This window comes from Oncorhynchus keta, chromosome 34, assembly GCF_023373465.1.
Source record: "Oncorhynchus keta strain PuntledgeMale-10-30-2019 chromosome 34, Oket_V2, whole genome shotgun sequence".
NCBI classification, from domain to species: domain Eukaryota; kingdom Metazoa; phylum Chordata; class Actinopteri; order Salmoniformes; family Salmonidae; genus Oncorhynchus; species Oncorhynchus keta.
In genome coordinates this window covers 32,380,960-32,407,560 of record NC_068454.1, presented here as the reverse complement: position 1 = coordinate 32,407,560, position 26,601 = coordinate 32,380,960, and the positions used below count along the sequence as shown (strand labels likewise).

The 26,601-nt window shown below is 45.0% G+C and overlaps 2 protein-coding genes across 8 annotated transcripts; one reads left to right on the top strand and one right to left on the bottom strand.

Annotated features, from left to right (window-relative positions):
- The first annotated feature begins 5,667 nt into the window (after window positions 1-5,667).
- Window positions 5,668-20,246, top strand: LOC118366961 (cyclin-Y-like protein 1). Of its 7 annotated transcripts, none has more exons than XM_052493705.1 (11): window positions 5,668-5,685; window positions 6,681-6,861; window positions 11,446-11,526; window positions 13,323-13,366; window positions 14,202-14,296; window positions 14,389-14,424; window positions 14,568-14,619; window positions 16,167-16,286; window positions 18,205-18,371; window positions 19,418-19,580; window positions 19,796-20,246. In XM_052493705.1, the coding sequence occupies exons 2-11, from the start codon at window positions 6,705-6,707 to the stop codon at window positions 19,910-19,912; spliced, it is 1,032 nt and encodes a 343-aa protein (XP_052349665.1). In that variant the 5' UTR covers window positions 5,668-5,685; window positions 6,681-6,704; the 3' UTR covers window positions 19,913-20,246. The 7 variants fall into 7 exon arrangements, with proteins under 7 accessions (XP_052349665.1, XP_052349668.1, XP_052349669.1 ...); XM_052493708.1 differs by having other exon boundaries at window positions 19,418-19,595; XM_052493707.1 differs by lacking the exon at window positions 5,668-5,685 and adding an exon at window positions 5,825-6,482.
- Window positions 20,247-20,768: 522 nt separating this feature from the next.
- On the bottom strand, window positions 20,769-26,311 carry LOC118366960 (frizzled-5-like). The gene has a single exon (XM_035749826.2). The coding sequence runs from the start codon at window positions 25,360-25,362 to the stop codon at window positions 23,611-23,613; it is 1,752 nt and encodes a 583-aa protein (XP_035605719.1). The 5' UTR covers window positions 25,363-26,311; the 3' UTR covers window positions 20,769-23,610.
- Between the last annotated feature and the right edge of the window lie 290 nt (window positions 26,312-26,601).

Sequence of the window (26,601 nt, the reverse complement as noted above, 5' to 3'; positions counted from 1 at the left end):
AAGGAAAGCCCAATACACCCTGTGCCTGTTGTGCAGTTGAGTAACTCGGAGATTCTAGAAGATCTTGATGTCTTACTTGTCTCTGGAGGAAAAAGGCAACATTGTTGCAATGCTTTAGAATATCATATTTTTTTCGTTACTATATGATTCCATATGTGTTATTTCATAGTTTTGATGTCTTCACTATCATCAACAGTACTGTATGTTAGCAAGTTTGATCTGCTGAAGGGATATTGGCAGGTCTCTCTAACTGAGTGTGCCAAAGAGTTGTCTGCTTTTGTCAATCCTGATGGCTTGTTTTCCTACCTTCATCTCCTGTTCGGGTTATGAAATTCTGGAGCCAAGTTTTAAAGGCTCGTGCACATCGTGCTACATGACCTGGAAAATGTGGAGGCATATTTAGGCGATATGGTCTTATTTAGCATCACCAGACCCCAACACCTTCAGGATATTAGGAGTCTGTTCGGGTGTTTCGCAGCTCACAACCTGAGAGTTAACCTGTGAAAGAGCGAAATTGCCAGAACAACAGTGAAATATCTCGGGAAGGTGGTGGGGCAAGGAAAAGTCCAACCGGTCCTGGCAAAAGCGGTGGCCATCAATAACCTTCCAGTGCCAGCTTCTCAACAGGAGCTGCACTGATTCTTGGGAATGGCTGGCTACTACTGGACTTTTTGCAAGAACTTTGCTGAGATTGTTGCGCCACTTACAGATTTGATCAATGCGAACGTTGTTTTCTGGTGGAGCCCTGACTGTCTGGAGGCTTCTGAGAAGACAAAGACCCTTTCGGTGCTAGCTGCTCCAGATTTCCGTTGTCCATTTGCTTTGCACACAGATTCCAGCGACGTAGGAGCAGGGGCTCTGCTCCTACAGAAAGACGATAACAATGTTATCTGTGGGGAAATTGGCTTTAGTTTTTATATTTCGAGGTTGGATGTTAGCACGTGGGGCGCACCAATTGGTCTCACCTCGTTACTCAGTATGGTTACACCTGTGCTGGTTCGTCACCTCTGAAACCACATGTTTGAGTCTGTTCCATTGATTCCATTCCAGCCATTAAAAAGAGCCTATTAAAGCGCACTATTCAATTCAGAAACATCATGTCCCTAGACACCTCCATCTTACAAGAGTCTGTTTGCCCTGCCCTACAAGCTGACTGTCATGAGTCCACGCCTGGTGTGATGGTTGACCTGTATAACAGCACTCTAAGGACCATAAACAGCCTTGCCCCTGAAAAACAACTGTCCTTCCAATGGTCATCGCCATGGTTCACAGAGGAGCTGAGTTGCGTGAAGACCAATGATGTGTAATAAACCCTGGATGATTGACAGGGGACGCTGTATTGAAGCCACCGCACAGCAATCTTGTTACTCCTCTACCATTGTAAAACAGATTTTGGAAGCTATAAAAATGCATTTATTAATGTCTACATTTGTTTTTGACACATTTATTCTATTTAGACACCTTAATGCATACATAATTATGTTATATAAATAAAATAAATAAACATAAAAATAAAACTGTTCCCACAACAACAAACATACTTTGATACATTTAATTTTGTCCTTGAAACATTTAACTGAAATACCTTAGAATTCCATTCATTCCTATGGAGGACTGCTCTCCAGGGGAGTGCCATTATGGCCGGCCAGTGGCTTCAAAGCACCTCAATGGCCAATACATAGAATCAGCAATCCAGGGTTTATATACAGTACATCATTGGCCGCAAGCTAGAACGTGTGTGGAGAAGTACTGGCCTAACTGTCCACCTACTGGCTTATAAAGACCACCAGGCTTGGTATTTCAAAGCATTAAAGTAGCCCGCTCCACCTTCTACTCTGCCATGATAGACAACAATCGAGGAAATCCTAGGACCTTGTTTTCCACCATCAGTCACCTCCTCCACCCTACAGACTCTGGCCCTCCCATAGCAGCTACCGAACAATGCAATATATTTGCTGAGTTCTTCAAGGCTTAAATCAACACCATCCGAGAGAACATACTATCCTCCAAATCTAACCCCACTCTGGCTCCTACACCACCCCCCATATCTGCTCATCCTCTAAGTGACTTTGCTAACATAAACTAATATAAAAAATGAAAACTACCAGTGGCACTCTCGACCCTAATCCAACATCACTGTTCAAAACATGCTCAGCTGCTCTCATCCAGGTTTTTAACAAATCTGTTCAACAAGCCCCTCCATAGCGGGCAGGTGTCGTCACTATTCAAAATTGCTGCCATCACCGCTTTGCTCAAAAAAACATCTCTTGACCTAGACCTCCTCTCAAACTACAGACCTATTTCCAACCTCCCATTTATATTTAAAGTCCTGGAGAAGATGGTGGCAACTCAAATTCACTCACACCTCAGCGCTAACCAGCTTTATGAAGCTCTCCAGTTGGCTTCAGACCCATGCACAGTACTGAGACAGCCCTGGTGAAGGCTGCTGTTAGTGACCTGCTCATGCCTGCAGATATAGGATTCCCCACCATCTTGATTCTTCTGGACCTCAGTGTTGCTTTTGACACAGTAGAACACAGCAGCCCCTCAGAAAGCACACTGCCAACTGTGGGACTGCCCTAAACTGGTTCACCTCCTACCTCTCTAACTGCAAGCAGTATGTGTAAATAAAAATGTGTTCTTATCTGACTTGCCTAGTTAAATAAAAGTTCAATAAAAAAAATGTAACAAGTACAGTCACATTCGGTGAGGCAAGATCAGACGAGTCCACCATAACCATAACAGAGGATTCCACCATAACCTGCGGTGTACCACAATGGTCGATGCTAGGACCTATTCTCTTCCTGCTGTACATCCTCCCATTTGGCCAGATCTTCAGACAGCAGAGTGTCCAATTTCACTGCTATGCAGACAACAAACAGGTGTACATTTGCTCTGTCAACCTGGTCCAGCTAAATGGAAGAGATTAAGTTTTGAATGCAGAACAACTTCCTCCAACAGTGCTGCAAGGATTCTGACACAAAAAAAGTCTGCCAATATCACCCCATCCTTGCTGACCCCCAATAGCTACCTGTCCCTCAAAGAATTGCCAAGCACGACTCCAACATCATCGTTAAGTTTGCTGACGACACAAAGGTGGTAGGCCTGATCACCGACAACGATGAGCCTATAGGTAGAAGGTCAGAGACCTGGTAGTGTGGTGCCAAGACAGCAACTTCTCCCTCATTATGAGCAAAACAAAGGAGCTGATCGTGGACTATAGGAAAAGATGGGCCGAACTGGCCCCCATGAACATCGATGGGGTTGAAGTGGAGCGGGTTAAGAGTTTGAAATTGGTGCCCACGCCACCAACGAACTATCATGGTCCAAACACACCAAGACAGTTGTAAAGAGGGCATGACAACACCTTTTCCCCCTCAGGAGACTGAAAAAAATTGGCATGGGTCGCCAGATCCTCAAAAGGTTCTACAGCTGCACCTTCGAGAGCATCCTGACCGGTTGCATCACAGCCTGGTATGGCGACTGCTGGGCATCTGACCGTAAAGCGCTACAGAGGGTAGTGCGTAAGGCCCAAGACATCACTTGGGCTAAGCTTCCTGACATCCAGAACCTACAGTTGAAGTCGGAAGTTTACATACACCTTAGTCAAATACATTTAAACTCGGCTTTTCACAATTCCTGACATTTAATCCTATAATTAAATTACCTGTTTTAGGCCAGTTAGGATCACGACTTTATTTTAAGAATGTGAAAAGTCAGAATAATAGTACAGAGAATGTTGTATATCAGCTTTATTTCTTTCATCACATTCCCAGTGGGTCAGAGGTTTACATACACTCACTCAATTAGTATTTGGTAGCATTGCCTTTCGGGTAGCCTTCTACACGCTTCCCACAACAAGCTCAATTAATTTTGGCCCATTCCTCCTGACAGAGCTGTAACTGAGTCATAGTTTGTAGGCCTCCTTTCTCGCACACGCTTTTTCAGTTCTGCCCACACATTTTCTATGGGATTGAGGTCAGGGTTTTGTGATGGCCACTCCAATACCTTGACTTTGTTGTCCTTAAGCCATTTTGCTACAACTTTGGAAGTATGCTTGGGGTCATTGTCCATTTGGAAGACCCACTTGCGACCAAGCTTTAACTTCCTGACTGATGTCTTGAGATGTTGCTTCAATATATCCACATAATTTTCCTCCCCCATGAAGCAAATCTATTTTGTGAAGTGCACCAGGCCCTCCTGCAGCAAAGCACCCCCACAACATGATGCTGCCACCCCCGTGCTTCACAGTTGGGATGGTGTGCTTCGGCTTGCAAGCCTCCCCCTTTTTCCTCCAAACATAACGGTGGTCATTATGGCCAAACAGTTCTATTTTTGTTTCTAGCTTTAGTCTGGCTTTTTTAGGGAGGTTGTGGAGCAGTGGCTTCTTCCTTGCTGAGTGGCCTTTCAGGTTATGTCGATATAAGACTTGTTTTACTGTGGATATAGATACTTTTGTACCTGTTTCCTCCAGCACCTTTGCTGTTGTTCTGGGATTGATTTGTATTTTTCGCAACAAAGTGCGTTCTTCTCTAGGAGACAGAACGCGTCTTCTTCCTGTGCGGTATGACGGCTGCGTGGTCCCATAGTGTTTATACTTGTGTACTATTGTTTGTACAGATGAACGTGGTACCTTCAGGCGTTTGGAAATTGCTCCCAAGGATGAACCAGACTTGTGGAGGTCTACAATTGAATTTCTTAGGTCTTGGCTGACTTCTTTTGATTTTCCCATGATGTCAAGCAAAGAGGCACTGAATTTGAAGGTATGCCTTGAAATACATCCACAGGTACACCACCAATTGACTCAAATGATGTCAATTAGCCTATCAGAAGCTTCTAAAACCATGACATAATTTTCTGAAATTTTCCAAGCTGTTTAAAGGCACAGTCAAGTTAGTGTATGTAAACTTCTGACCCGCTAGAATAAGTGAAATAATCTGTTTGTAAACAATTGTTGGAGAAATGATTTGCGTCATGCACAAAGTAGATGTCCTAACCGACTTTCTAAAACTATAGTTTGTTAACAAAAAATGTGTGGAGTGGTTGAAAAACGAGTTTTAATGACTCCAACCTAAGTGTATGTAAACTTCCGACTTCAGCTGTATATACGAGGTGGTGTTAGAAGGCCCCAAAAAATTACCCCCCACCACTTTGTTTTTACACTACTTGGTTTATCCCACTGTATACCTCAACTAGCCTGTACGTTATCCCCTGTTATGTTAGGGGGAGGTGCACAATTGGCCCAGCCAAGGGTTTGGCCGGGGTAGGAGGTCATTGTAAAATAAGAATTTGTTCTTAACTGACTTGCCTAGTGAAATAAAGGTTACATCAAAATTAAAATTGGACAAGTAAAATGAGGGGATTTGATTAATCGGGCGGTCGGGTCGGCGTGTTTTGCACAGGGTGAAAGTTGATTACATTCGTTTAAATAATAAACTGTTCCGGTGAGTGTATGTTTTATGGAAACTAGATGTATGTTTCTGGACGATACACCATGCTGCCTTGTTGACGACATGACTACGCGACGTAGATTACGGCGTTCACGTCTCACTGCTATTGCCCGGGTCACGTCACAGGTCCATGGGCAGGTGTCCCGCGGCTCAGAATGATCGAATGCGCCCATTGAACGATGGGAGACGGTCATTCTTAATTATTCATATTTTGAAGACCAATAAGGATGAAGATGTATGTATTTATCTGAATGTATTTATTTGTCAGAATTCATTTCAATTGACACGTTTTTGAACCAATCGCCATTGAGAAATTCCCCTCGTTTTGATTACGCCCAATAGTAATTTAAAGGAATTCTGTAAGTGGGTGGGTCAGCTGTGCATGCCATGTAGCGGTGTTCAGAACAGATGGCTGTAGTGGCTGCGAGCGGTACGCAGAACTGGCCGGTGGGGACGAGGGGATAACGGAGGATCCTGAGTCCGAATGTTAGGGGGTGGGGTCGAAGATGAACTTCGGGAAGACTTGACCAGATTGACTTCGATAAATGATTTGAACCGCTCCGGCTTTGATTTCTTTATCACGACGGCAGCTACGTGAACACAAAGCCTCGGGATAGAGTTGGCGTCTGATCCTGGGATTGGGAATCAAAGAAGGGACTGGCTTCAGAGATCTAATTTACTTCGGACAATTGGGAACCGACGGGTGAAAACTAGTTGCATATGCGTGGAGTAGTTATATTGTTTAATTAAAGGGACTAGCTAATCGCTCATACAGTGTTCCGTTGCTGCTACAGCTAGCTTGCTGACTTTCTTGTAAAGGAATGTCCAATGGATGAATGGGCAGCCACTTGAATTGCTCGGGTTTAAACAGCTTCTTGATGACCTCGGTGTTACAAATGATTTATGTTAAGTAGCGAGCAACCTTGTTTTTGCTCCATGTATCTAATATAGTATACACAAAGAAACAACATCGCTTTTTATTTTAGTTGCAGTCAGCAATCTTGATTAATGCATGGTGCGGAAGGAGAACAGGCAAGCACACCCTCATGGACAGAAGTGCAATTTATTGATATTTCTTGTCAGTAATTTTGTTTATAATGTAATATTTTCTCTGTTTTCAATGTTTTTTTGTAGCTGAATGATAAGCGTATGTATTTGTTGGTAGCTGAAACTAGCTAGCTGGCATACCTGATTTGAAGGAATTTTGCACTACTCTTGATTCTAAAATAGTATTTAAGTTATTCCTCGTGTGGAATGGGGAATACGATAGCATGCTGCGTGTCCCCGGAGAGAAGCCCAAAGTTACCAAGGCAACTGGCGGACCGCCAGGAAGACTACCAAATAAGCACGAACGTGAGGGACGACACCCGCCCGTACCTGCAGCACATTAGCGACAGAGAGGAACCTAACGGTAGGTGTCACGCTCGCATATTTGGGATTAGCTGCAGTAGTAGAGATACTAAAGGTACAATATTCCGATTAGTTTTACACCCATTTAGTATTTTGAGCCCACCATTTCTCATACACCTCTCTCAGGTCTGTAGCCAATTGAATTACATGCCCATAAAGTTGGGTGTGATGAGGCTGCCTGGGAAGGAGGGGTGTTTGATCCAGGCAAATAACAGCACGGATGGGCTATTGCAGCAGACAACCACACCGGGTTCCACTTCTATCAGAGGAAAAACAAGAAGTGGTTCCAGTGGGCACATGATCACCAAAACTGGACAATTGAAGAGTGGAAAAACATCGCCTGGTCTGACGAATCCCAGTTCCTGTTGCATCATGCTGATGTCAGTCAGGATTTGGCGTAAGCAGCATTATAGGTGTGGAACCCGGTGTGGTCATCTGCTGCAACATGGCCCTATCCTGCCTGGTCTCAACGGTACAGGCTGTTGGTGTAATTGTGTGGGGAATGTTTTCCTGGCACACATTAGGTCCCTTGATACCAATTGAGAAACATTTCCATGCCCCAAAGAATTCCGGCTGTTCTGGAGGCAAAGTCTGACCCGGTACTAAATGGGTGTACCTGAAATGTGGATATACCTAAAACGCTAGTGAGTGTATGCCAATTACCAGATGCTTTTATCCAAAGTGACTTAGTCATGCATTTATACATTTTACATATGGTTGGTCCTGGGAATCAAACCGACTACCCTGGCGTTACAAGCGCTATGCTCTACCAACTGCACTACAAAGGACCACATTTAGTGTACTACCAGAACCCTATGGGCCCTTGTCAAAAGTACTGCACTATGCCATAGGGTGCCATTTGTGTGGTGAGGCTGGCTGGCTGGTTGGTGTAATATGGCACAGACCCCCAAGGATCTATTCCCCAACTCTGCCAGATATCCCAGGAATCCTGATGATGCTATACCGCAGGACAGCTGCCTCACTGACTCACACACATAATCAAGGGGAAAAGCTGTTTTAAACCAATACTATGTATACTATGCTCTGATAAGCAGTGTTATGTAGCTACAGTATAACTATTTTAACCCTCAGTGAGTATAAGACCCCTTGTGCCTATGGGTGACACCCATGTGATTTCATTGCATGCCTTCCAGCTTGGGATATCCTCCTCATGAAAGAATTGCAGCAATGTTTCAAGGATGTTTTGTTTTAGTGGTCCTTGCCATAAACAGATGATTGAATCCTTGATATAGCCACTGATCTCTGCAATGCCTTACCCAACTACAATGACCATAGTCCATTGACTGGTAAACTTGTCCAGTCTCTTTCTTTTACGCCTGCTACATAGGAGACAGAAGAATCAAGAGAGCAGTTATTTCATGAGGCATCTTTACCTGAAAATACATTATCTAAGTGATTAATAATTGGTATTCAACAGTTACAAAAGTATTCTTATTTACTTTGAACTACTAAAATAGTGGTTTTGTTAGACGGCATAGGAAACTGCTCTATAGAGATGATTTGGAATGAAATACAAGTTATCAAATAAAACATGTTAAATACACAACCTGAAATATTTGTATCAAATACTGTGAATAACTGATTGTTAATAAGTGTCATGCGTATGGCAGTCACTACCGTAATGGGACTTTTATTAATTGTTTTATTGTGTTTTTACAGCATTCAACCCACATAATGCATAGTGCATTTCATGTTTTAAAAACAATTATCGAAACCGAAAATCTTAATTTTTTTAATAACCAAACCGACCTCAAAAAGCACTAATTGCTCAGCACTATTATGAATAGTATGACCAGCTGTAGGTGGATGATAAAGAGTAGTAGACTGAACTGAGGGTAGATCACCTGATAAGGGCCACTCATGCCAAAGTGTTGTCTTGTGTGAGGAACTGAGAAGTTTTGGAGCATAATCACCATGTGCAGAGACTTCAGACAGCCACTCTTCGGCCTAAGCGCCAGTGACACATTTTAGCACAATAGTCTACGTCACCATCACAGCCTGCTCACCCTGGTTCGGGCAGCCCACACATCCTGCTGTCTGAACTTTGAAGGCCAATAGGACATTGATCTCACAGCAAGGACTTTCCTTCAATCAATAGAGTGGTTATCAGTGCTGTCTGCTCTGCCTGCCTACTACTGCTGTCCCTTGAGCCTAGGGTGCAAAGCACATTTCTGCACAAGCAGACAATGAAGGCTATTTTCGTTCTTACTCGATCACTTAAGTTAGTCATATTTGGATCATTACTAGTAATGGCGGAAAAAATCGATAGTTTCATATCACAATATTATTTTTGCGCTAGTTGGCTGTACATGCAACATTTGAACTCAATATGTCATCCACCTGAATCATGTAGATGTTTCTGTTCTCTTCTGCTCAGCTCCATCACGGCGAAATAACATTTGATGTGGTTTCTGTTACATTTGTTTTAATGATTGGAGCGGCTTGCAGCGCGAGCAAAGTGGATACTAGGTATGTTTTTATTTAGCGTGTAAGAACAAACAGGCCAGTCAGACTAGGCTTTGCTGTCACGCAGCCTCTGAGTGACAGTGACAGAGGAAAAACGGAGCAGTGAGTGACGGTTGTGCTTTCTCATTTACATCACTGAATCAAAACACAAAAATTCAAACATGGCATGGGGCACCCATTTGATTTTGAGTCACTCGGATAGTATAAGAACACCGCATGAGCCATGGCAAAATGGGACGAATACGAGTGAAGGGGGCTGAATGAAGTAATCTGTGTATCCATTTTGTATGACCACTGGTTATGACTCAGAAGACCTATGCCTGCTGCAGCAGAGTAGTAGGTCCAGGAGCATGGCAGATTCTAGTGGGTAACATGCTAACCATGGCTTGCCCTCCTTACTGTTGAGAGATACTGTATGCCCGCCTGGCTCCAACTCCACTCCACATCCCATTCCTGGCATCACATGGCAGTGGCATACCTCTTAAACTGGAGCAGTGGAGCTGGGACAGAAATACCATGACGAGCACAGACGGTGCTCAGTGGGCATGGGATTCCCCGGCAGGAAGACTCCAGTCCATGTAGAGGTCAGGGCGTGAATGGTAGATGCTGGTGGAGGGAGGAGCTGTGTGGCTGGGTAGGGGAGCTGAGGCTCCATCTTATCTAGGATGCAGTAATCACTTGATGTCTGACATACTCTAATCTGTATTTTATTTCACCTTTTAACTAGGTAAGTCGGGTAAGAACAAATTCTTATTCACAATGATGGCCTACCCTGGTCTAACCCGGACGATGCTGGGCCAATAGGGCAGCGCACAATGGTATTCCTGATCACTGCCGGTTGTGATTACAGCCTGGAATCGAATCACGGTCTGTAGTGATGCCTCTAGCACTGAGATGCATTGCCTTAGACCGCGCCACTCGGTGGCCCAGGGGCTCACAATCCCAGACAGCGTGCCATTTATCTGATCGGTAGTGGCAGACGTGTGTATGTCGCACTGTATTTTGTGTTGCAACCAAGTCTACCTCGGCAGTTCTCAGTTCTTTTCTGTTCCCGGGACCACCAAATCACAAATATTTTAGTGGTCAAATTAAGAGTAAATTTGATCAGTGACTGTAACACATTCAAAGGCAAATTGTAATATCAAATGGCTTATTACCAAAAAATTACCTCCAGTACCCCACGGATCAACAGCGGTCGGACCACAGGTTGAAAACCACAGATTTTACCTGTTGGTCCAAGTTATCCATGACCCTTGTCTATGCTCTGCAAAGCGCACACGCTGTTCGGTAGCATGTCTGCAGATGGGCAGGCATGACTGGCACAGGCACCCCTCCTCTCTGCTCTACCTTCTGTTTCTCAGCATGCTGGCCAGTATGGGTGGAGCTTAAGGAGAGCAGACTCAGTGTTCTCCAGAGACCCCAGACAAAGGCCTCATTGTTGCCCCCCTCCCTGCCAGTCCCATACCATCATCCCGTGCCCCTGCCACAGCCTGAGTGGACGGGGGGGTGTGCTGGCTCTGCCAAGCCAACCCGCCTGACCTGATATTCCCCTGGCCCTGCCTGCCACGTTTCACACCAGGGGCTCACAATCCCAGACAGAGAGGCAGCTGTTAATACATTACGGTTGGTTCAGGTTGTCTAATCTCTAAGCCTAACCTGTGTGTAATGGACCCATTATGTGGTGTAGTTTCAAATGAGGTCATCAAATCGATCTCCATCGTTTAGTATGTGATGCTGCTGCTGTCCAAGAGTGTTTGGTTACATAGCTTGGCTGTCCTATACACATTTTGTTTTAATTTATGTATTCATTCATGCATTCATCTAATTGGGTAATAGTATGCATTCAGGTCACTGGAATGTCTTTATGGAGCATCAGGTCTAATTTTCTTCTCACTGGCCTCGGGTCAACATACTGGCCTCGGGTCAACATACTGGCCTCGGGTCAACATACTGGCCTCCAGTGAACTAAGAGTTTACACATGCTGTTCTCTGTATCACTAACCATGGAATAAGTCAGTCTCTTCAGTAACAGTCTGTATCATTATCCCTCTTTTATCTACTGTTTTCTATTGGTCCATGGTGACTTTGTGCGTTCCAGAACTGGCCCAGGAGTCCCACCCATCGAACCATGCCCGACTGAGAACCATCTTCCTCAGCAAGTCCCAGACAGACTGTGAGTGTAAGTAATCTACCCTGCTCGCATCACATCATCACACGAGACATGATCATGATGCCGTGAGAGTCCATACGGCACACATCTCAAACTCTCGTCTTATGCACTTTAGCTACTTGGTACGGTGGTAACTCTTCCTCTCCACCACCAATGTCTCTGCTCTAGCACGCTATGTAAACAGATGATACTTAGGCTACTGTAAGTGACTTCTATGCTCCCTCATAAGCACAATGTGACTGTTTCTCGTCCCTTCCCTTTCTATGTGACTGTTCCTCGTCCTTTCCCTTTCTATGTGACTGTTCCTTTCTGTGACTGTTCCTCGTCCTTTCCCTTTCTATGTGACTGTTCCTCGTCCTTTCCCTTTCTGTGTGACTGTTCCTTTCCATGTCACTGTTCCTCATCCTTTCCCTTTCTATGTGACTGTTCCTCGTCCTTTCCCTTTCTTTGTGACTGTTCCTTTCCATGTGACTGTTCCTCATCCTTTCCCTTTCTATGTGACTGTTCCTCATCCTTTCCCTTTCTATGTGACTGTTCCTCGTCCTTTCCCTTTCTGTGACTGTTCCTTTCCATGTGACAGTTCCTCGTCCTTTCCCTTTCTATGTGACTGTTCCTCGTCCTTTCCCTTTCTATGGGACTGTTCCTCGTCCTTTCTATGGGACTGTTCCTCGTCCTTTCTATGGGACTGTTCCTTGTCCTTTCTATGGGACTGTTCCTTGTCCTTTCTATGGGACTGTTCCTCGTCCTTTCTATGGGACTGTTCCTCGTCCTTTCCCTTTCTATGTGACTGTTCCTTTCTATGTGACTGTTCCTCATCCTTTCCCTTTCTATGTGACTGTTCCTCATCCTTTCCCTTTCTATGTGACTGTTCCTCGTCCTTTCCCTTTCTATGTGACTGTTCCTTTCTGTGACTGTTCCTTTCCCTTTCTGTGTGACTGTTCCTTTCTATGTGACTGTTCCTCATCCTTTACCTTTCTATGTGACTGTTCCTCGTCTTTTCCCTTTCTATGTGACTGTTCCTTTCCATGTGACTGTTCCTCATCCTTTCCCTTTCTATGTGACTGTTCCTTTCCATGTGACTGTTCCTTTCCCTTTCTATGTGACTGTTCCTCGTCCTTTCCCTTTCTGTGACTGTTCCTCGTCCTTTCCCTTTCTGTGACTGTTCCTCTTCCTTTCCCTTTCTATGTGACTGTTCCTTTCTATGGGACTGTTCCTTTCTATGGGACTGTTCCTTTCTATGGGACTGTTCCTTTCTATGGGACTGTTCCTTTCTATGGGACTGTTCCTTTCTATGGGACTGTTCCTTTCTATGGGACTGTTCCTCGTCCTTTCTATGGGACTGTTCCTTTCTATGTGACTGTTCCTCGTCCTTTCTATGGGACTGTTCCTTTCTATGGGACTGTTCCTTTCTATGGGACTGTTCCTTTCTATGGGACTGTTCCTTTCTATGGGACTGTTCCTTTCTATGGGACTGTTCCTTTCTATGGGACTGTTCCTTTCTATGGGACTGTTCCTTTCTATGGGACTGTTCCTTTCTATGGGACTGTTCCTTTCTATGGGACTGTTCCTTTCTATGGGACTGTTCCTTTCTATGGGACTGTTCCTTTCTATGGGACTGTTCCTCGTCCTTTCTATGGGACTGTTCCTTTCTATGTGACTGTTCCTTTCTATGTGACTGTTCCTCGTCCTTTCTATGGGACTGTTCCTTTCTATGGGACTGTTCCTCGTCCTTTCTATGTGACTGTTCCTTTCCATGTGACTGTTTTGTCTGAGTCTGATACGGCCTATTTTCTTTTTCCTTCCAGTGCAAGACAAGAGGAAAAGCAATCACATAAACCATGTTAGTCATGTAAGTATTTAATGGTTAGGTTGGGTTTTTGTCAACCAACTATAATTAAGGTTTTGTGGGGGGCTACTGTGTGTATATTCATCACATGCTCTAGAGTTAGCAGTATGATGTCATTGTCACCTGGGGTCATCAGATGCACTGTGGCTCTGGCAGATGAGACACCAAAACATTGTGTCCCTACTCTGGAGGGCAACACCAAACTAATACATATGCAAATTTAACTCTCTGACATCATACCTGATTGGTCAGCTTTTTAAAGGATCTGGGAAGAGGGTTGGTTGACATTATGGCTGCCCTCTTAATCTTTGTGTACTCTGACCTCTATTTAATATCCCCACTGTGGAAACTAACTATTTGCCAAGACTTTTTGACCTGGTCAAATACCCGTGTGTGTGTGTGTGTGTGTGTGTGTGTGTGTGTGTGTGTGTGTGTGTGTGTGTGTGTGTGTGTGTGTGTGTGTGTGTGTGTGTGTGTGTGGTGAACAGACTGTAGCCCCTGTAGTAAGTGGTTGGGGTGTCCGGTCAGCTAGAAGACAAGCACAATTAAACAGGAGACCTGGTATGAATGTTTTGAGTGTGTCCACTGTCCTTCCTCAACTACACCTCTGTATTATAGTGACTGCCCAGACCCAAGATTGCATGGCCTAGTTCACCCACATTTCAAACCTTACCTTGGAAGTAGTTTGGTTGCAGTAACTCCTGACAATTGGTGATGTCATTATTATGCTATAGCCACCACAGGCTAGCATCAATTACCTCAAAGGGATAGGTTTCAATATAGCACTGTCTGACTTCCAAGACAACTTCCACTGAATGTCACACATTTCCTTTTGCAGACCTCTCCTCTCTCTAAGAAGTACAGTTCCTGTTCCACCATCTTTATCGATGACAGCACGGTCAGCCAGCCCAACTTGAAAAGCACAATAAAATGGTGGCTACCTGCTACCTTCATATGCACATACAAGACATGAACCTTTTCTAGTTGAACACAGGTCCTAATGAATTATCTTTCTCCTCTTCCAGTGTTACACTAGCGATATACTACCACATTAAAAACAGGTGAGTGGCAGTGTTTTGACTTGTTCATTTTGAGTATACATAGGTAGTAGGCATTATGGATCTGTTGGTGGTCTCTGCGCCTGGAAAAATGTTTGGGACAGTGTGGTTCAGAGTGGTGTTCTCTCTCTCCGTCTCTGTCTCAGGGACTCTGACAGGTCACTGGACATTTTCGATGAGAAGATGCACCCCTTATCGGTGAGTGGGCAGTTCCAGTTTTGCCATAATCCACTCTGGGTTTGCAGAATCTTCTGTATTCCAAAGAATGGCTTCTGATATCGGTTTACATCCTAACAGAGATCTGCAGTAGATCTACTGTTGGCTGTACTGGTGTGTCTGCCCTTGTCTACATCAATATCTGGTATCAGCCAGTCTCCCCACTCCCTTCTAGACCTTACACTGTAACTTTATGCCATAGCCCAGCCCAGTGCACCTCTAGCTCGAATTTCAGCATAAAACACACCACTGCAGGGGGATTGAATAAGATTTAGTTTAGCTGGTAGGAAACTCAACATGAACCTACATTTAGAAATTACTAATTTTTTTACTCTTTTTTTTTTATTTTTTATTTATTTTTACAGTTGAAGTGGGAAGTTTACATACACTTAGGTTGGAGTCATTAAAACTCCTTTTTCAACCACTCCACACATTTCTTGTTAACAAACTGTAGTTTAGACAAGTCGGTTAGGATATATACTTTGTGCATGACATAAGTAATTTTTCCAACAGTTTACAGACAGATTATTTCACTTATAATTCACTGTATCACAATTCCAGTGGGTCTGAAGTTTAAATACACAAAGTTGACTGTGCCTTTAAACCGCTTGGAAAATTCCAGAAAATGATGTCATGGCTTTAGAAGCTTCTAATAGGCTAATTGACATCATACATCATGGGAAAATCAAAAGAAATCAGTCAAGACATCCAGAAAAAAAATGTACGAAATGTACAAACAATAGTACAAGTATAAACACCATGAGACCATGCAGCCGTCATACCGCTCAGGAAGGAGACAAGTTGTGTCTTCTAGAGATGAACGTACTTTGGTGCGAAAAGTGAAAATAAATCCCAGAACAATAGCAAAGGACCTAGTGAAGATGCTTGAGGAAACGGGTACTAAAGTATCTATATCCACAGTATAACGAGACCTATATCAACATAACCTAAAAGGCCGCTCTGCAAGGAAGAAGCCACTGCTCCAAGACTGCCATAAAAAAGCTTTTGACCCAAGTTGAACAATTTATAGGCAATGATACACTCCATTAGTATTTGGTATGTAATCTTCTGACCCACTGGGAATGTGATGAAATAAATAAAAGCTGAAATCATTCTCTACTATTATTCTGACATTTCACATTCTTAAAATAAAGTGGTGATCCTAACTGACCTAAGACAGGGAATTTTTACCAGGATTAAATGTCAGATTGTGAAACTGAATTTAAATGTATTTGGCTAAGGTGTATGTAAACTTCCGACTTCAACTGTAACTTGTTGAGAGTAGTCTATATGCCATTTAAGACTGAATCTGTTGAGTCTGGGCTGGTGTATCATGTGAGGTTGGTGGCACCTTACTTTGTGGAGGACTGGCTCGTGGTAATGAGTGGAATGGTATAAAATGCATTAAACACATGGTTTGATGCCATTCCATTCGCTTCTTTTCTAGACATTATTATGAGCCGTCCTCCCCTCAGCAGCCTCCGCTGGTGTTAATTTTATCTGTGTCTAACACGGTCTTCTCCCTGAAGAGAGAGCAGGTTCCTGGTGACTACTCTCGTACGAACCCCGAGCACAAACTCATCTACCGCTTTGTCAGAACTCTGTTCAGCGCTGCACAGCTCACTGCAGAGTGTGCCATCGTCACCTTGGTGAGTCCAGTCGGCACAATCAAAGCCCATTCTACACTCATGTATCAGCAGCGAATACATGATTAATTAACACATATATGAAAGGATACAGTGGAGTCTGCTGAGGGATGGATGGCTCATAATAGTGGCTGAAACGCTGTGTGTTTTTGATGTATTTGATACCATTCCGCTCCAGCCATTAACACAAGCCCCTCCCCAAATAAGGTTCCACCAACCTCCTGTGCTGTAGATATATTCCGCTAGGTGTTATTGTCCAAGAAAGTGAAGGCAACCTTCCTAATTGATTACCATCCCGTAGCACTCACGTCCGTACTTATGAAGTGCTTTGAAAGGCTGGTCATGGCTCACATCAACAGCATCCTCCCGGATACCCTAAACCCACTCCAATTCGCATACCGCCCCAACAGATGTTGCAATCGCACGCCACACTGCCCTTTCCCACCTGGACAAAAGGAACACCTATGCGAGAATGCTGTTTGTTGACTATAGCTCAGCGTTCAACACCATAGTGCCCACAAAGCTCATCAGCTCATCAGCTAAGGACCCTGGGACTAAACACCTCCCTCTGCACCTGGATCCTGGACTTTCTGACTGGTTGCCCCCAGGTGGTAAGGGTAGGCAAGAACACGTCTGCCACGCTGATCCTCAACACTGGGGCCCCTCAGGGGTGTGTACTTATTCCACTCCAGTACTCCCTGTTCACCCACGACTGCATGGCCAAACACAACTCCAACACCGTTAAGTTTGCTGACGACACAACAGTGGTCATCAACAACGATGACCTCAATGTGAGCAAGACAAAGGAGCTGATCGTGGACTACAGGAAAAGGCGGGCAAAACCGACCCCATTAACATCAACGGGGCTGTAGTGGAGCGAGTCGAGAGTTTCAAGTTCCTTGGTATCCACATCACCAATGATCTATCATGATCCAAAAACACCAAGACAGTCGTGAAGAGGGCACGACAAAACCTTTTCCCCCTCAGGAGACTGAAAAGATTTGGCATGGGTCCTCAGATCCTCATAAGGTTCTACAGCTGCACCATCGAGAGCATCCTGACCGGCTGCATTACCTCCTGGTATGGCAATTGCTCAGCTCATGACCATAAGACGCTAGAGGGTAGTGCGTACGGCCCAGTACGTCACTGGGGCCAAGCTTCCTGCCATCCAGGACCTATATAATAGGCGGTGTCAGAGGAAAGCCCATAAAATTGTCAGACCAGTCATCCAAGTCATAGACTTTTCTCTGCTACTGCGTGGCAAGCGGTACTGGAGTGCCAAGTCTAGTACCAAAAGGCTCCTTAACAGCTTCTACCTCCAAGCCATAAGACTGCTGAACAATTAATCAAATGGACACCGGACTATTTACATTGACCCCCATTTGTTTTGTACACTGCTGCTACTTGCTGTTTATTATCTATGCATAATCACTTTACCCCTACCTGCATGTACAAATGACCTCTAACCTGTACTCCCCCACACTGACTTGTTATTGTTACTTAAAAAAAAAAAAGTTTTTACTTTAGTCAACTTGGTAAATATTTTATTAACTCTTTTTAAACTGTACTGTTTGTTAAGGACTTGTAAGCATTTCACGGTAAGATCTCTATATTTGTTGTATTCGGTGCATGTGACAGTTTGATTTGATGTTGTATTAACCTGCATCTGCACTAATGTACCACCAGAGGGCAGCAAAGTGTTAAACAATTGATAAAGCACAGCAAGTCAAGTGAACCGAGCCTCATCTCAATGAACAGAGTAGACCTGCATTTGTTTATTACAGTGTGATTGGTTCTAATAAATCATCAATGACATGCCGTTACCCACAGATTGCGCTTATTTTCTTTGTTGTGCCAATCACATTTCTGAAGCGAAATAGCCACCGCAGGTTTATCAGCACAGGTTTATCTACCTCACCAGGTGTACCTGGAGCGTCTGCTGACCTACGCTGAGATGGACATCTGCCCATGTAACTGGAAACGCATTGTACTGGGAGCCATCCTGCTGGCCTCCAAGGTGTGGGACGACCAGGCTGTCTGGAACGTAGACTACTGCCAGATCCTCAAAGACATCACTGTGGAGGATATGTACGTCTGCCACAGTTGTCACTTTTATATAGAGTCATTACACACAATATGCCCTTTTTATTATTGTGCCAACCTGAACCATACTGTGCTGGTTCAGGTGGAGGACAGACGTAGACCTCCTTCCTGTCTGATGATCAGTCACTGGCTGGTGGTCTGTAGACTGGTACAGTAGTCTTGTCTCTAGCTCTGATCAGGGCTGTGTGATGTGGGCCCCTGTGTTAGGATCAAACTGAGAGGAGACTACAGAGGGAGAGGGGCACGGAGGCTGAGTGAGGTTGTGTTCAGAAGGCAATCTCAAAGCAATCAGTAGGCTGCTCCTCACCACTACTGGTCATCATCCTAGTAGGTTTTAGAGTGTTGTATGTCTCATTTGTTTAAGAGTACACGTGTGTGTACATGTTTTTCTGTGTGTGCGCTCTCCCTCTTCTCGCAGTCTAGTTTCATCTCCTCCATTGAAGTGCTCTTTGTGAGCTGGGCCGAGGACTGGCGGCGGGAGGGAGTGGAGTGGCTCTCACTGCTACTACATAATGGCCCCAGCCCTCGCCCGCTCCATTAGTTTCCCTGGGAGACCAGCCTTCCAATACACACACCAACCTTCAGCCACCCTGGCCCTCTTGTCTCCTTTCCCACAAAGCATCCTGGATGCTGTCTCCATGGTGACCGGCTTGCCGCTCCTATTCATTGTCGTGATGATGAGGATGTTGAGGGGGATCTGTATAGGGAGAGACATGATATACCTGAAGCAAGGCGCTCTGTCAGAAAGCCAGTCTGGTCTTCACTGCAGGACAGTTAGAATGAATAGCCCTCATGTACTGTTCCCCTTGCTGCTCCAGGGAAAGACAAGTGGAGTTGATTAGATTGATGCCCCGAGGGCTTGCCTGTGGATGAAGCTACCCCTATCACTGATCTAAAGTCCATTTGGCATTTCTCTCCCACTGATTGGCAGGGTTAAGATTTAATTTGGGGAGGTTGATCCTATAGCTGTGCCTAAGAGCAACTTTTACGAGGAATATTAACCATGTTTCCCTCGCTCTCTCCCCTTTCAGGAACGAGATGGAACGCCAATTCCTGGAGCTGCTGCAGTTCCACATCAACGTCCCGGCTAGTGTTTATGCCAAGTACTACTTCGACCTGCGCTCTCTGGCTGACGACAACAGCCCCCGCTTCCCCCTGGAGACACTCAGCAACGAGAGGGCACAGAAACTGGAGGCACGGCAATGAGGGGTAGTTAAAGGGTGTTGGGTAGGAGAGGGTTGTGATGGAGCTTACAGGTAGAGGTTTGAGAATGTGTCACAGAAAAGATGGTAGCAGAGAGTGACACACAAGAATTGTAGAAAGGGAATTTAACCAGTCCATTAGGTTTGAAGCCACAGTAACTCGTCACTCATCCCTGTGTGTGTGTGTGTGTGTGTGTGTGTGTTCAGGCCATCTCCAGACTGTGTGAGGACAAGTATAAGGATTGGAGCCGAGCAGCCGTGAAGAGGTCCTTTAGCGCTGACAACCTGGTGGGCATCCGCTGCGCCAATGCTGTACTCTCATAGGCCAGCCATACTACAGCACTGTTCTCTCATTGGACAAATGTCACTCGAATGCTGTTCTCTTATTGGACAGCCATACTCCAATGTTGTGCTCACTGGACAGCGACACAATATCTGACCTCTACAGCCTAACCAACAAACACTCCAGGATACATAACCATGACTCGCCACCAACCCCTCTCAGGGATTTTGTCGTTGGCAGCCCCTCATGCCCACTCCCCTGACTGGGAGTGTATATATATATTTGCTTACTATGTAGGCTGCTAGTTGTGACATTTTTGTTTTTAAATGTAAAAATAATTTGCAGATGGAGTATTTTACATAAACACTAATCATCCGTGTGGCTTTCATTGGAGTGGAGATGAGACTATGCAAGAGTGGCACAGCGCATTGTAAAAATGTACATTTTTACTTTACACATCAAATGACACATACTCAGAAACAGATTGGTCCACAGTTTAATTCTCTATCCGTCAGAGACAAATGAAACAAGTGAAAGAATGCATTTTCATAAATATCTATTTAAAAAAAAAATCTGACATTTCATTCTTGGAAAAGTAAGTACACACAACGATGCAGTCGACTCATCTACGGAGGGATGCCAAAGCAGATTTACAAATGATGGGGTAGAACACAGAGGAAACAGGCTAATAAATTAAACAGACACTGGACCATTTACACATTAGTCTGGTTAGAAAAACAACGAGGCACACGACAACTTGGACAAGCACAGCAGAGTAAAACGGCAACTTGGTTCACCCAGAGTTTTGGTTCAACCATACTCTGGCTCTCCACCATAGTTCCTATAGATGATTAGTATATCAATTGTAAGACCGTTTTTGATGTCTGCAGGATACCATTGAAAAGATATGGTTTGCCTTTTTTTGTAAACTTCTGACTTGTAAAACACACAAGATAAGTACTGACACGGTCATTGAAAATGTATACAAAGCCCTAAGAGATACATACGTTCACCATTGGGTTGGTGTGAACAGTTCCTGTGTGTACCACTAGAGGCAGTAACACAATGGCAAAGGACTCACTGAGCAAAAGCCAGGTGCCCTTTGAGACGACTCTCTTCTGGCCTGGGAGACTGATCTGACAGACAGTAGTCCCTCCAAACCACTTTACAACATGTTCAGTATCAAGGCTATTCCAAAGCACTACATTTACTGCAATGGCTGTTATGGGGCTTGTGGTTTTTAGAGTTTACCTTTGACATTGATTTCTAAAATAAAATAATACATTGTTTGTGAAAAGTATAGACTTCATAACTGTTGTTTACTGGTACATTGCTCCACATACATACTCTGATTACATCTTGGGAGGCTGTTTTACTGTAACTCCAGTCCAGCAACTGGTCAACAGTTGGGCTAGAGGTCCTCATCCTACTATTGTATTGACTGACTGGGATGTTGACAGACCGGCCAGTCAAACAAGCTGGATTATTTACCAGGCATAATATGGCAAAGATTTCGTGCATTGGTACATACTGATTGATTCAACTCGAGCAGCATACAAACACATCCATACCACATATGTACTTGATTCATACAGAATATTGTGATTTAAATCACTGGGGATCATGCTGAAAATAAAAAATCTATATTTTCATTAGTGTTCCTCGAGTTGTTTTGTTTTCACAGTACCCTGGATAATGGGGGCATTCTGGGCCAGCTCAATCCATAATATTTATAGAGCATCATACACAGTACCAGTCAAAAGTTTGGACACACCTACTCATTCAAGGGTTTTTCTTAGTTTTTACTATTTTATACATTGTAAATTAAAAGTGGAGACATCAAAACTATGAAATAACACATATGGAATCATGTAGTAACCAAAAAAGTGTTAAAAAAGATAAATATATTTGAGATTCTTCAAAGTAGCCACCCTTTGCCTTGATGACAGCTTTGCACACTCTTGGCATTCTCTCAACCAGCTTCATGAGGTAGTCACTATTTCAATCAACAGTTGTGCCTTGTGAAATGTTAATTTGTAGAATTTTTGTCCTCCTTAATGCGTTTGAGCCAATCAGTGGTGTTGTGACAAGGTAGGGGTGGTATACAGGGGGTAGCCCTATTTGGCAAAAGACCAAGTCCATATTATGGCAAGAACAGCTTGAATAAGCAAAGAGAAACGACAGTCCATCATTACTTTAAGACTTGAAAGTCAGTCAATCCGGGAAATTTCAAGAATTTTTAAAGTTTCAAGTGCAGTCGCAAAAACCATCAAGCACTATGATGAAACTTGCTCTCATGAGAACCGTCACAGGAAAGGAAGACTCAGAGTTACCTCTGCTGCAGAGGATCAGTTCATTAGTGACCAGCCTCTGAAATTGCAGCCCAAATAAATTCTTCACAGAGTTCAAGTAACAGACACATTTCAACATCAACTGTTCAGAAGAGACTGCGTGATTCAGGCCTTCATGGTTGAATTGCTGCAAATAAACCACTGCTAAAGGACACCAACAAGAAGAGACTTGCTTGGGCCAAGAAATGAGCAATGGACATTAGACCAGTGGAAATCTGTCCAGATTTGAGATATTTGGTTCCAACCGCCGTGTCTTTGTGAGACGCAGAGTAGGTGAACGGATGATCTCCACACGTGTGGTTCCCACCGTGAAGCATGGCGGAGGTGTGGTGGTACTTTTCTGGTGACACTGTGATTTATTTAGAATTCAAGGCACACTTAACCAGCATGGCTACCACAGCATTCTGCAGTGATACACCATTCCATCTGGTTTGCACTTAGTGGGACTCAGGACAATGACCCAACACACCTCCAGGCTGTGTAAGGGCTGTTGAACCAAGAAGGAGGGTGATGGAGTGGTGCATCAGATGACCTGGCCTCCACAATCACCCGACCTCAACCCAATTGAGATGGTTTGGTATGAGTTGGGCCAAACATTGAAGGAAAAGCAGCCAACAAGAGCTCAGCATATGTGGGAACTCCTTCAAGACTGTTGGAAAAGCATTCCAGGTGAAGCTGGTTGAGAGAATGTCAAGAGTGTGCAAAGCTGTCATTAAGGCAAAGGGTGGCTACTTTGAAGAATCTAAAATCTAAAATAATATCTTGAGTTGTTTAACACTTTTTTGTTTACTACATGATTCCATATGTGTTATTTCATAGTTTTGATGTCATCATTATTATTCTATAATGTAGAAAATAGTAATATTTTTTTTTAAACCCTTGAATGAGTAGGTGTGTCCAAATTTTTGACTGGTAATGTATACAGGAATAAATAATGAGTCATCTCTAATGGTCCCGATAGATTGACAGGAGTACTAGTTTATACACATAAAAACACATCTCCATTTTCCCCCTCTCAGAGAATGTTCTAGTGGCTCTTTTGAAGTAGTGGTACTTTACCAAAGCAGCACGGCGCATCAGAAGTACCACAGAGTTCATATGATACAAACGTCCCATTTCTTTCCTGTTAAAACACATTTGTGTCTGTTCTTCATGTTCCAAGAAGAGCTAGTGAGGCTGGTCGATAAATGTTCTATTTAGAACCTGTGGAATTACTTGGTTATCTCCTTGTCCTCTGTCCCTTTTCCTTCCAGAGAGCTGTATGGTGTTTTTATCACAGTCACCATCTTGTCCAATTTCCAGGTGAGGCACGTTCCCAGTCACACATAGGACAGGGGGCTATCACTGGACACGTGCATTCGTGGCCTCTCTACCCTCTAGGGTCCCGTTCACACATGTGAGGGCAGGGCAGGTTTGTGGTAGGACCCTGGTGACAGGGCCGCACTGGGGTGTCCTGTGAGGGCCGTACTGGCCTCGCTGTACATGGAGGGGGGTGCGGTGGGCTTGGAGGCCCAGCAGAGGCAGCAGCGAGCGGTGAACCTCCTCCACGACTCCAGGGTCTTTCCGGACCAGATCCACACGCCGGACGTAATCCCCACCACCAGACACATGAAGTATTTCAACATGAAGACGGCGTAGTCGGGCCCCAGGCCCAGCCTCTGTCTCTCAGCCTGACAGGAGCAGGATAGAGCCCGGTCCCAACCAGGCCTGTAGTGCTGCTCGTACACCAGGCAGGCTACTACTATAGTAGCAGGAACTGTGTAAAGCACCGTGAACAATCCGATCCTGATCATCAGCTTCTCCAGTTTGTCTGTCTTGGTCCCTCCCTGTTTGATGATGCTGCGGATGCGGAACAGAGACACAAAGCCCGCTAGGAGGAACAGGGAGCCGGTGAAGAGGTAGACCACCAGGGGAGCTAACACAAACCCCCGCAGGCTCTCCAGACTCTGGTTCCCCACGTAGCAGATCCCCACCACTGGGTCTCCGTCCACAGAGCTCAGAGCGAGGACCACGATGGACTTGACGCTGGGGATCAGCCAGGCAGCCAGGTGGAAGTACTGGGAGTAACCAGCAATCGCCTCGTTGCCCCACTTCATGCCCGCGGCCAGGAACCAGGTGAGGGAGAGCACCACCCACCAGATGGAGCTGGCCATACTGAAGAAGTAGATGAGCAGGAAGACCAGGGTACACAGGGGTGGGCCAGTGGTGTCATATAGGATGTGCTGCTGGTCTCCACTCCCTGCGCACGCCACCCTCTCGTGACCTGCCACTAGTCGTATAATGTAGCCCAGGGAGACAAAAAGGTAGCAGGCAGCCAGGAAGATGATGGGTCTCTCAGGGTACTGAAAGCGCTCCATGTCGATGAGGAAGGTGGCAACAGTGGTCAGGGTGGAGACGAAGCACAGGATGGACCACAGGCCGATCCAAAAGGTGGCGAAGGTGCGTTCGTCCTGGGAGAAGTAAGGGTGGTGGCACGGCTGGGCACAGTTATCCACAGGGCCAGTGTGGACCCGGTTGTATAAGGGGTGGGCGTCTTTCTTGATAGGCACCAGAGGGTCCCGACAACGGCAGTCCCGGTCACACTCCTGGGGGGCGGGGGGCTTGGGGGCAGGCTGCCTTCGGCGGGTGCCTTTGGGGGTGGGTTTGGGCAAGGGAGGGGAAAGGGTGGTGGTCTCGCTACTGTTCTGGTCCATACACAGAGTCTCGTCTCCCAGCTGAGGCAGCTGCTCACAGCTCATCCTCTCTGGCCACTCAAAACCATACTGGATCATGAGGGGGGAGCAGCCTCGCTTGGCCCGCTCACATACAGAGCGGCAGGGGGGCAGGGGCTTCTTGTAGTCCTGCAGACAGATAGGGGTGTACATGGAACACAGGAAGAAGAGCAGGTCTGGCGAGCAGTGGATGCGGACCAGGGGCCAGAACTGATGGACCTCCAATCCCACCTCCTCCTGGGTGTCGTGGTTGAACTGGTTGGGCATGTAGGTGAGGTTGTATCCGATGCCCTTACACATGGGCACCGTGATGGGCTCACACACTATATCCTTGGAGGCAGTTTGCGCGAGCCGGGGCAGCTGGGAGAGGAGCAGCACGAGCAGCCAACGGACGACACCGCATAGCGGGGGTTTTACTGTGGTTGCCATTGGAAAGTGGGATATTTCCAGAAAGAAATATAGGTAGAAAAATTGCACTGTGTGCTGTGAACTTGAGTATTTTCTCAGCTCAGTCCTTCCTTTAATTTATGACTGCATCTCGGAAATATGAAATCCCAGGAGAGAGTAATTGCTCCAGCAGCATGCCCAGAGTCCTCTGTTCTATAAATCACCGACAAGTTTCATTCCAGACCACAAGTTTCTGTTCCAACAGCATGAGCACCTTTCGAATGAACCATGGTGATTATAAATGCAGTAAAGGTCCGGGAAAAATCTAAATAAACGTTCACTGTTGTTTAATCCAACGAATCAATTAAACATGTGTGAGGATTTCGAAAGATGGACTAAAGCACCAAGTCGAGGGTCTAGAGGTCGAATTGTAAATCATTCACCGAGCTTTACAATTACATGAGTTGAAAATTGAATTTCCTCTTTACTTGCGGTTAGGTCACGCGCCAATAAATGTAACAACTGTCACCGCAGGCTTAATCCGGAAACGATTTCATATTCCTACAGTTTGTATTCCGCATGACAGGTGAAGTCACCCGTGCATCGGTCACAGGCTCTCTACTCAATAAAAACAGTTGCAGCAAAAATGTTTGAAGAAATTTTAGGAAAATAATGTGTTTAATTTGAAGTCCAGATTAAAATCCAACAAAAACAGAATCCACTCTTTATGCAGCAGCTCTCGGGGTCCTAATGTAGAGGTAGAAAACAGGTTTACACTCCTCTCTATCTAAAGTTTGGGAAACTCGTTACGCTTGCCTTTGTCCGATCACTTGGATAACCACAAAGACGTTTTATTCCAAACTAAAGCACTTGTTTTCCAAATTTGTATCCAATGATATTAGCAGGTATCACTGTGTTGCGCTACACATCTCACTGCGCTCGAGCCGAAATAACTCAGGAGACCCCTCTCGTCCCGCTACAGAACGCCCACCTCATCCAGAGCGCCAGTCCTCGAGCACTCGGTTTCATTACCCAGGACTGTTTGGATAGTTTTACCACGCCTACTCGCACTTCAACGCCGCGCCCTTTGTACATTTTGTGCCAATCAGGACCTGAGTTGTGGGCGACAATACTGACCAAATCAGTTCATTTATGGACCAAGATGTAGCTCACCGGATGTGAAGGGACAGGTGGCATTTGGAGACATAACGCACCTGCACTTCAAGGAAAAGTATGATGGTGAAAAAAAGATGTATGATAACACACACCAAATATGCCATA